We start from the raw sequence: 12,344 nt of genomic DNA on the forward strand, positions 1-12,344 counted from the left end.
TCAAGGGAGATTGACCCCAATAAAGCACACATGGGGGTGGGGTACGTGTGCTCCTAAAACACCATAAAGTCAGATGCCACATGAGTTAGAAACATATGGCGAATCAGGATAACCAGTGATCACACTCTCACCATGCCTGACTGCTGGACACGTTACCCACTGTCCACATTGTGTCCACGCAAGGTCAAGGCCCATCTGTATTATCCATTAGACAATTAATTTATGACTCAGAAGGTAGCAACTTATAGTATCTTATATTTCTCACCAAAGAAGGATCGCTGGCATTTTTATTACCTACAACGAACTGCTGTATATAAGAAAGTAGCAGATCAATTGAAATTTGAGACAGTCCTCAGACCCTGTGCCTGTAACTGTTCTTCCAACTGCTTTGTTTAATTAGACAAACTGTTCCTGTTGGCCAAACGCCTCTTATCTCTTGTTTTTTTCAAGGTATTTCATGTTGAAGTAACACATGCTGGAAAGAGAGTTCATGTGGATAAAACGATTGAACACTTAATAACCGAATGGAATGAAGGACAGAATAGAAATGTCCTGTTGTTAATAAATAGACAGTTTTCATGTTGCTTTTGATCAATTTTCTTTGTACAGGATTTGTCTTGTATGTACTCTTGCATAGAAATCAGTACAAAATAAAAAGGTTTTTCAAATTGCTTTAGATTATTTTTTGTTGGTTTTTTTTAGTATGTGACCATCACAGTTGTGCAATGTGTTTTTTATTGCCACAGTAACACAGTGTGTGACTGTGGTTTGCTTGGAAGAGGGAGTTAGATGTCACGTTGCCTCAGGTTAGTTTTTGATTTATATAGGATTTGTTATGCGATCTGATAATTGTCATGCATACATAAATACCATACATATATCATACCATATTGCCTTTTGATTAGCTCATTCTTATATTTATGTTATCACTTTTGTACAACTATTATGTACATGCACACATTTCACAAAATCTTTCTAATATGGCTATCATTGTAACAATTCATGTGACTGCAGTTTGATTGGGGAAAAGAGTCAAATGTCATGTTGAAACTCTGAAAAACTCAATGGTGGGTAAGTGCGTCAGTTCAGTTGCATGAATAGAGGGGTACACTGCATTTCACTGGTGAGTTTGCATTTATTAACGGGTGCCAGAACAATAATTTTTTTAAGTTGTTTGTTATTCAGCACGTTGGTTGGTGGACTATTTGGTAGTGTGTCACTGGTTTGTTAGAATATGGCACAAAGGCGCATTATTATGAAGTGGTTGTGAAGAGGTATAGTAATAGCATAGTGCAAGTATGCACACAGTTACTTGGGGTTGAGATATTTCAATTTGTTTTGGATCGTTTAAAAAAAAAGTATTAATTTGGTGGTTGTGTTAAACACAGTGGGTATGAGTGGCATAGCATTGGGTGCATGATGGGGAAGGAAGAGGGTTGGAAATAGTTTACACCATTGGGGCACTGTGCACCTTCACAAGACTTCCTGCTTTGTTTGTAGATAAGTTGTATTCATGTGCTTTAGGAGTCCCTCTGAAGAAGGACTGGGCAGTCCGAAACGCTTTGAGGCAATAATTGCAGTTCTTCATACGATAATGTTATGCTGACTCATACAAAGGAAGGCTGCAAATTGAATTAAGAAAATGAAAGAACATAAAAAAGCAATTTTGTTTTTAAATCACGGATTGTTTTGATGGACTGAATGTTGAAGGAATTGGTGGCAAATGAATGAATGAAAAGGTTTGGAGAATGAACAGATGGTTGTTATAGCCTGTGGTCATCAGGCATTAAAATGTATGGTGCGCCTTGGGACCGCTCAAAGCATGAGTGGCAATTAACACTGCTAATTGGGGGTAAACACATTTTACCATGTCTAGAGGAGAGAGCACAAGCACTTTAGCACTGATTAGCAGTGGAAAGAGGTGCAGAGTCCTAAGACCAACAAAAATAAAACTCATCAAAACAGGAGTGAAGGCAAAAAGTTTGGGGAAAAACTACGCCAAAGCTGTCAGGTCTAACATAGAGACTTTTAGGTAAGATAGATGTGCTTGTTAGGATTTTCAATCAATACAACAATTTTTTAGGGGTCACAGCACATGCACTGGGGCCTGGTTAGTAGGGTTCCTGTGCACAGAGTGCAAAAAACAACACCATCAGTCCAAAACAAATGGGAGTGTTCATGCAAAAAGAGGCATTTTCTTACACTCATCATCAATATTCAAAACGTCAATATAACGGCACTCAGGGCGGGTAACCTGTCCGTTTACCATGGAGGGGACATCCCAGTCCCAAAAACAATGAACATCTAATGCAGAAATACCAGGACCATTATAAATGTGTAGTACTTGTTGCTGTTTTTAATAACAACACATTTTATTTGTGTTCACCAAACTTTAAAATGGATATTACATTTATTGTTTCATATGCTTACTTCTTAATAAACTGGATCCTAATCTGTGACTCAACTGATACTTTGATCTGTTACATTTGCTGGAATTTCTAGAACTGCAGTTCAGATTTCTGATTCTCTGGCACTAAGGACTTAGTCAGTGGCCCAGCCTGAGTCAGGAAACCAGTTGAACTGAAACCCATACGCAACCCACGGAGCAAGGTTTGCGTAAGGTTTGTTTGAAATCCTCTTTCATATTCAAACAACACACTCAAGGATCACTAGGAAATGGAATTTACATTTTAAAATATTTATTTTAAAAGTAAAACCATGAACTATAACCCAATCACGATGAGTTGTTTCTACAATGAAAATTATCATTAAAAAGAACATTTATGAGTAACGTGAATAGTAAAGCATACTCCAACAGTTATATTACATATTCTATAGCATTAACACACTTATTTATTACTTCTAAGCATCACACTGCTCCTAGCACATTAGTAGCAAGTTATTAATATAAAGCCTAATTCTGTTTCAAAGATGATTCACACCTGCATCCTATATGTTTTATTTTCAACTGTCAGAGTCAGCTGTGTGTGCTCGTGATAAGCAGGGTGTGGGAAATTTGCCTTTTCTGCATTGTCATCAGGGGAGTTTTGCCTTTGTTGGACCTATTTTTGTTTACTGGCTTTAGAACTCTGTGCACTTTACACCTGCTAACCAGTAGCAAAGTGCCTGTGTTCCCCTTTAAACATGGTTAAATTGGCCTATTCCAAAATATGTATGCAACTTGCCTTTAAGTCTATAATATATGGTGTACAAAGTGTACCCAGGGCCTTGACTTTAAGTGCCACTAGTGAACTGAAGCACCTGTTGTGCCATCCACCACAGCGACAGGCACAGCTTTATACCTACCCTGTGCAGCCTGACTGATGCAGTGCAGCCTGTTCAAATAACCCTCTTTGAAAGGTAAATACTTCACTTTTCCAATTCAATGGGAAGGCATATTTATTAATAAATATTACAGAAAAGTATATTTTAGAACGCTTCTCTTTACCTGCCCTAACTATCAGAAGGCTAATAAGCATAAATCCCTGGCAGCTCTCAGCCTGTGCTCAGCCTTGACTAGTTGTGGGAAAGTGTCAAATGCCTCCCAGGAGCAAGCAATAGGTTTACTTGAAATGGCAAGAATGACTCCTCTGTAATCCACAGAATATGCAACGTGGGGCTGTGTGCATGCTTTTTGACACTACACTATCACATCTTGCTTGACAGTTCTGCTGAGCTACATGTAACTTTTAGAGCATACTTGAAAGGGAGCGAACAGAATGCCAAAACAATTCTAGTGGATGTCCTGCCTGGCTGCTGAAGGATCCTGCTTTTTTCGTATCAGACTTCTCTGTCTGGGTCTGGGTATGGTGCTTGCCTCCAATTGGAGTTTAATGTTAGATAAGGCAGGGAAGTTGGTTTACTATAGTGCGCTACACACACACATACCCATCCCTCAGAGCCCTACATCAGTGTGACCGAAGACTTTCACCATTTTGAGATTGCCCTGTCACATTGCATTATGGGCCTGTTTACAGTAAGGCAAATAGAAATTACTGCACAAGAAGATAGGTCAAGGCCTGGGACCTTTTACCCTATTGGTTCAGGAGATTGCCATAAGTCACCCCTCCACCCATTAGCTAGTGCCAGGCATAAATGTGGCACCTCTAGGCACCCACTGCAGATTGCTTTCTGGACCTGTGGAAGATCAGAAGAGGACTTGGCCTGCAGTGCCGGAACTGAGAGAAGGTTCAGTGACTTAATATCGAGAGACAAAATATCGACTACACAAAATATCGACGCCAAAATATAGAAAGACAGAATATCGACTCCCTATCTACAAACAGGTAAGTACTAAAATATCGATTCCAAAATATAGAATGTTAAAATATAGTTAGCTAAAATATCGATTAAATATTAAAAACAATTAAATAAAACATACATAATATAATATAAAAAAGCTTAAAATGTAAACATAATAAAAGTAATGTAAAAAAAGTAGAGATTTTGTTGGATAGTGAGAGCGTAAAAATTACTATTCCCACTCCAGTGAGTGCAACAGTAGGGAAAGCGTTGGATAGCGTAGGGGTAAAAATTACTATTCCCACTCCAGAGAGTGCAACAGTAGGGAAAACGTTGGATAGCATAGGGGTAAAAATTACTATTCCCACTCCAGTGAGTGCAACAGTAGGGAAAGCGTTGGATAGCGGGAGGGTAAAAATTACTATTCCCACTCCAGAGAGTGCAACAGTAGGGAAAGCGTTGGATAGCGGGAGGGTAAAAATTACTATTCCCTCTCCAGAGAGTGCAATAGTAGGGAAAGCGTTGGATAGCGGGAATGGAAAAATTACTATTCCCACTCCAGTGAGTGCAACAGTAGGGAAAGCGTTGGATAGCGTAGTGGTAAAAATTACTATTCCCACTCAAGTGAGTGCAACAGTAGGGAAAACGTTGGATAGCGTAGGGGTAAAAATTGCTATTCCCACTCCAAAGAGTGCAACAGTAGGGAAAGCATTGGATAGCGGGATAATTAAAATTACTATTCCCACTCCAGAGAGTGCAACAGTAGGGAAATAGTTGGATAGCGGGAAGGGAAAAATTACTATTCCCACTCCAGTGACTCCAACAGTAGGGAAAGCATTGGATAGCGTAGGGGTAAAAATTACTATTCCCACTCCAGAGAGTGCAACAGTACAGAAAGCATTGGATAGCAGGAAGAGAAACATTGCTATTCCCACTCCAATGAGTGCAACAATAGGGAAAGCGTTGGATAGCGTAGGGGTAAAAATTACTATTCCCACTCCAGTGAGTGCAACAGTAGGGAAAACGTTGGATAGCATAGGGGTACAAATTACTATTCCCACTCCAAAGAGTGCAACAGTAGGGAAAGCTTTGGATAGCGGGAGGATACAATTTACTATTCCCACTCCAGAGAGTGCAACAGTAGGGAAAGCGTTGGATAGCGGGAAGGGAAAAATTACTATTCCCACTCCAGGGAGTGCAACAGTAGGGAAAGCGTCGGATAACGTAGGGGTACAAATTACTATTCCCACTCCAGTGAATGCAACAGTAGGGAATAATGCTGGATAGTGTAGGGGTAAAAATTACTATTCCCACTCCAAAGAGTGTAACAGTAGGGAAATCGTTGGATAGCAGGAGGGTAAAAATTACTATTCCCTCTCCAGTGAGTGCAACAGTAGGGAAAGAGTTGGATAGCGGAGGGTAAAAAATACTATTCCCACTCCTGAGAGTGCAAACGTAGGGAAAGTAATGATTTAAATTTAAAATAAGATTACATTAATTATCAATACCAATAAAAAGTTAATTAAAAATGATTACCAATTAATAACAATGAATTACCATTGAAAAATATTAATTATCAATTAATAAAAATTAATTATCAATTAATAAAAATTAATTACCAATTAATACAAATTAATTACCAATTAATAATTAATTATCAATTATCAATACACATAAATAAAAAAAATTATATTTACTTTATTACAATTAATTTACTTCCCACCCAATTCCCCTATAAACCCACAACCCACTCCCAATAATAAAAAATACAATTAACATTATCAATTAATCAATTAATAAAAATAATTTTGCAATTAATAAAAATTAATTAGCAATTCATACAAATTATTTACCCATTAATACTAATTAATTACCAATTAATAATTAATTATCAATTATTTATCAATACACATAAATAAAAAAATAATTATTTACTTTATTACAATTAAATTACTTCCCACCCATTTCCTCTACAAACCCGCAACCCGCTCCTAATAATAAAAAATACAATTAACATAATTAACAATTAATCAATTAATATAAATGAATTACCAATTAATAAAAATTAATTACCAATTCATAATTAATTATCAATCAATTAATTATCAAAACGTATAAATATAATTAATATTTAATTAACCATAATTAAATTACTTCCCACCCTATTCCCCTATAAACCCACAACCCGCTACGGAATTAAATTATGCAAAAATTTAAATTACATAACATTCACTATTTTAAATAAATAAAACATACATTACAAAAATAATACATAATTTTAACACATATAATACCATACATAACACAATTTTTTTTCGATATTATGGTAATCTATGTTTTAAAATTCGATATTATGGAATTCTATATTTTTATATTCTATATTATGGAAATCGATATTTTGTACCCCAATTTCGATATTCTGACCTATCTATATTTTGATAATTCGATATTCTGTCCACTCTATATTTAAACTTCGATATTCTGGGCAGTCGATATTTTGGAATCGATATTTCGGGTGTTCACCCTGAGGGAACCCCTGAAGTACTAAACCTGCTCCCTCTCATATCCAGGTCAATGAAGTGAACTTTATGGGCCAGTTGGATGACCTTCTGTGTGGCTGCAGGGAGACAACAAGATGCTAAAGGCCTTTTTCAGGAAGTACTCGCTGACTAGTGGCAACTGGACCCTACTGTTGGCCTCTCCTCGAGACCGTGTGAGCCTCTAAGTGCCTCCCCTGAGGTCCTGGGGGGCTTTACACATGAACTCCTGTGGAAGAAACTTAGTCAGAAGGTAATTTATTTGACTGTGTTGAACCCGCTTTTTGTATCCGACCCGTGCTCTGGCGTGATCAGCCTCAAATTGCACTGATGTTCCAGTATATTGCAACCATTGACTATCATTGGTGATTTGTGGTGCTATTCTACTTAAAACATTAAAATCTGTATTGGATATTTGTAATTCCAGTGTCATTTTATTACACTTTACTTAATTTTTCTAATTTGGTTTGGGATTTTTATAGTTTTGCATTTTTACTTAATTACTGTCTTGGTACAGCATAAATACTTTACACATTCCTCTAAGTTAAGCTTGTTTGCTCTGTGCCATCTCTACCAGGGGGTGTGGGCTCAGGTTAATTTTGTGACTTTGAGTGTTCCCCCTGTCAAGGATTGTGATTATTCCTTGAGGTTGGTAGTCACCCACACCAAATAATACTCACATTTCTTACACACAGTCAACAGCTGGCCAAACAGTTAGTAAAGGTCGACTGCCTTCCAGCTCCGCTTAGAGAGCGTATGTGACTGTGTCTCTATTCTTCTGTTGCCTGGCTTTCAGCTTCTCTCTGACTTTTAGGTCTCTCTGTCTATTTTTCTTTTATTAGTACACTTCTATTTATTAGTTTAACATGCGCGTTGCTTACAGTTGGCCAAAACATGGTCACGTAATATCCTCGTTCAGGGCGTTTACTGCATCAAGTCTTAGGACATATTGGAATAACATCTGAAAGGAGCCCGGCAACTTTTTGTAAACAAATACAATATCCACAATACAAAGGTGCATATTTACAAACCCCTATCGCCACCGCAACGTCACTTTTAGTGATGTCCCTGTGGCGAAATGGATTTTGCTTATTTACAAGGCCGCGTTAAGCCACTTAATGTGGCTTAACGCTGTCTTATAAATAAGGCACCCTTTTACGCTATATTTAGCGTGAAAGGGGTAAGCAAAGGGTGCTGCGGTGGGCATTCCACCCCATCACCCATTGATTTTGACACTGCCGCATATTTACAAGAGTGGCGTAAATATGGGGCAGCGCCGAAATTAAGACCAAGGAACACCTGGTCTTACCCTGGCGAAATGAGGAGAAATGCTCTATTCCTCCTCGTCTTCAATGTTTCTATGTGTGCTGTTCAAAGCCAGCATACCGAAGTTACAAAATGCCATTTCGATTGTTTATGTGCACGGAGGGACATCTTCCTGCACCAAAACAATCCTTTCCCTCAAAGCAGGCACTCTTGCACTATTGTGCAAGGGTGCCTGCGTTGGTGCTAGGTTGCTAAATTTAGCACCAGCGCAGGGAGAAGCGCAGGGCTTGACCGTATTCTTGTAAATACGGTGCAGCCCTGCATTTCAGAAGTGGCGGAGCCGGCATTAAGCCAAGTCTAACGCCGAGCTCTGTCACTTATTTTGTAAATATGCCCCAAACAGTGCCAAACTGGTGGGTGGTGCAATATTAACCAAATGTAGTAATAACATGTTTGAGAATAGGTAAAGTAGCCTGGTTAAAATATCATTTCACCATCCACAGTCCCATTTATTGATAGTAGTGTTCTGTCTAGTTTTTACAGATTATTCCAGGCATTGCTTAAGCTTTTTAGAACAAATATTCAGCAAAGAGTGGGGTTATGCCCTTCCAGCTATTTTCACTCCGTTGGGCAGTATTCTTAGAAAGGCAATAAATGTAACACATGGTTATTAATGTTCTAGAAACTCTATATTTTCAAAATAATGACACATAGAGATAATCAAAAGTAATTTTTAAATAATATAATATAATCATGTAAGCTTGATTATCACTGGTGCAGAAACAGAACAATATGAAAAAGAAGGTGTGATTGGTTTAACCCCATGTACTCAGTTTTGCTTAATTAATTAGCACTTGTTGTTCTCAGAAGGGGCATTTGGACCTTAAAAGAGGAAGATCAAACATGGTATTTACAACAGATCTCCACAGTGACTGTGTTGCTTCACAAAAGTCTCATGACAATCAGATATTAAATACTCTGTGCCTGCCTCTGTTATTTGCAGTAACAGCCCTCTCTTTCTTCCTTTCCTGAGACTCACACAGCTCACGTTCTACGCTGGGAGAATTGTCCTTTCTCTTGATTTTGCTATATACTGCTTTCGTCTGATGCACATTTTTGCCGTCAGCAAGGTCCTGGGTCCCAAAATCATCATGATGTGGCGAATGGTGAGACTCACAAAACAGACAACAAGAATGTTGTGATTTAGCCCCTAGGAGTAACTTCATGTGCAACCCCCAAAGTATATTCTATGATCGCGTCCAAGTGCATGCGGGGTTTTTTCACCTGATTTACAGGTTGGGCAAATAGTGAGTACTATGCACAGAGGGTACTCATGCCTACTTGTCAGCATGATTAGCCCCTTTTTCATGTTTTTGGTCAGATACAATTATTGCCTGTTCTTGCAGCATCATATGGCTCTAGTTGCCCCTAGAGTGAACTCTGTATATTAGATGTACGTCCATTGTGATCTAGGTCCATAACACCACCCTCAAAGGGGCTGTGTATGCCTGCTCATTCACATCCAATCCTCAGGTCCTTAGAACGGCGCCCCTTTTGCCTCTCCAGCCATTCTCGTTGTCATCCATGCAAACATTTCTTATAGCGAAACTCCATGTAAGCCCAGTCTCCCTATGAAGATGTGAGTACCCAAAGCATATACTAAAATATTCATATCTCCACTTGTTTTCCTTCCTTCCTTGATACAGCTCATTTCAATGTTAGTCTTGGGGCAACTAAAAGTATCCCTGTATCTACCAAAGAATTACCCTCCTGTATACTCCAATGTTGAAATGTAATGTCTCACCCGTCCCAAGATATCCACCAACACCATGCACCTGGTGTTCGTGCATCTCCACTATGATCAATCTCCTGGGTTTGCATCTAGATATGAGAATCTCCTGAGATCGGGAAAGGACAAATCACAACCACCAAGCCATTAGGAGAGGAAGAGTCCTGCACCTCCTGGAATTTAAGGGTGGGGAGAGAGGGGATGCTTCTGCTTAACGCTTGGGTGATAGAGTCAAGAAAGACTCCTTGGGTCACCCATGGTATTGGAGAACAAGCGGCCAGGTCGTACTCTACGAGAGATGGATGGGTGAAGTTAATGATTGGGTGCTGGTTTATGATATTCCTACTTTGTTTTTATCTCTCCAGATAAAAGACATATTCTCCTTCCTCTTCCTGCTGGCTGTCTGGATTGTGTCCTTTGGGGTCTCAAAACAGGCAATCACTGTTCATAACGAAAAGCGTCCGCACTGGATCTTCTGGAACGTAATCTACAAGCCCTACCTCACGCTCTTTGGGGAAATCCCATCGGATGTTTATGGTGAAGAACCGGACATTATTTTTCTTCTGATATATCTTAATATAAGCTATACGCCTAAATGTTATTGCTGTGCGATAAAAGGACCTACTCTTCTGAATTGCACCAAGTGGGTTTGTCAAGGTCTATAATGGAGGATTGTGCATTTGTCCTCCACACTAGAGGATTGCCAGACTGGGTCTATCCCACTGCCGTTCTTAAAATGGTTGAGCAATAATATGGAGCAGAACTTCAGAAACAAAGGTCATACTTCCTGAAGATTGCCTCTCTTTTGTCCCTAACGCAACATAAAGAGGGATGGGTCAGGTGACTACAGGGGTATTTAAAGGGTTAGACACAGGTCAGATATTCTGAGTGTGATTAAGCGGTTTCTGGGCTGATCAGAAGCTATGTGCACGCACTCCACTCTTGCCTACTCACAGGAGTTGATCATTTGCTTGCACTATACCATAGGCAGCTATGCTCCCCACATCTTATTCATAAGCTCTTGTGCTACCCACCGCCTGCAGTCTATCAACCAGCTCTAACCCGCCCTTCACTAGAATCCACTCCGACATCTACAGAGAGATCAATTGTCTCTCCTACACCTCAGATCAGACGTTCTGATGGGCATCAACTTCCATACTAGTCATACTTGGGTACCACAACTGTGCAGTTTGAAATGTATGTTATTGTAATTATAAAGCGGCTTTCCTGCCTCCAGTGAACTGGAAAAAAGCCATGGAAATGTGTCATGTGGGTGCTGGAAAGGGAGAGAGAGACTGGCGCTTGTGTCCATCTATAGTCAGCCACTCTTGAATATGGTGCCCCTTCCATTCATGTTGCATCTGATCCATGATTGTGTCCATCTTCCATAAAGTGACCATGCTTGGTGTTTGTGGACATTTTTGGCTTGCTACTGCCCACCTTAGAGTAATGTCGCCTTGGCATAATGGTAGTCATTCTTGAAATGTTGTGATGGTGCCAGCAGATAGCATGATCCTAACCCAGGCATAATAGTGGGAATGCTTTATAAGTTGTTGGTGTCCTGGGCAGGATTATGACCTACCATGGCATGATGATGGTCACTGTTGGCATATTTTGGGCATCTTTGACATGATGATGCCCACTGTTGGTATGGTGCTCTTCATTCGTTATATGTTGTGCACATTTGTAAGATGATGGTGGTCACTCTTGGCACAATCCTGGCCTTGTGGAGGCACTCCCTGTTCTGATGGTGGGCCAAGCATAAAATGTATCCTGATATGTGTCGGTCAAACTTAGATTTACTAAGACGTGAATGTGGTATTCCATGAAAATGACATGATTTGTTGCGAGAACTGCTTTTATTTATCTAAAATGAGTAGCTTGTCTTGTTAGAATCTGTGTATAGTTTTTTTGAACTGGCAAGCTAATATTGCAGATTTATAATATGTTTATAGCGGATTTTAACTGATACTTCATGATACCTTCAGGTGGCTCTCTTCTGATGTTTCCTTGGTCCCTATGAGATTTGCTTATATTAGCTGTTCTTTCTGTATTTATTTTTTGTTGATTGAAAGGATAGAATACACTTTCCTGCACCTGCTTTGCACAACTGAAAATAATACAGAAGATATTACCTCTGCCTCCGAAACATCTGTGGTCACTGGTGGACCAAGCAGCAGTTTTGATCTGGTTGGACTATGGAAATTCTTTATTCCTAGGTTCCCTTGATTACCGGCTTAGACGGTTGCGTGGTATTCAGGCCGCTGCCACATGGTTGGCACCACCTCTTCCCCATCTTTCCTTGGCCTTAGATGCCTTTGACTTCTCCGGCTCTCTGTGCCCGGCAGGATCATCTTTAGATCCCTGTTCTTGGTGCACTGGGCAATCCATCAATCAAGTCAGGCACTCTTACCTGCAGAACAAACTTCTCCGGTACCATCCATTACGTCGGCTGCGGTCCTCCAGTAGTAATCCTCTTGTTACTCCAAAGTTCAAAAGCTTTAAGTACC

General features: G+C 39.6%; 1 protein-coding gene across 1 annotated transcript in view; it reads left to right on the plus strand.

Moving 5' to 3' along the window:
* LOC146808456 (transient receptor potential cation channel subfamily M member 2-like) overlaps nt 1-12,344 on the plus strand; it is a 694,250-nt gene that overhangs the window by 559,737 nt on the left and 122,169 nt on the right. Inside the window, exons 17-18 of the mRNA XM_085623563.1 lie at nt 9,079-9,211; nt 10,200-10,371. Coding sequence (XP_085479689.1) covers nt 9,079-9,211; nt 10,200-10,371 — 305 coding nt within the window. The remainder of the gene's footprint in view (nt 1-9,078; nt 9,212-10,199; nt 10,372-12,344) is intronic.

Source organism: Triturus cristatus, chromosome 8 (genome assembly GCF_964204655.1).
Source record: "Triturus cristatus chromosome 8, aTriCri1.1, whole genome shotgun sequence".
Classification (NCBI taxonomy): Eukaryota; Metazoa; Chordata; class Amphibia; order Caudata; family Salamandridae; genus Triturus; species Triturus cristatus.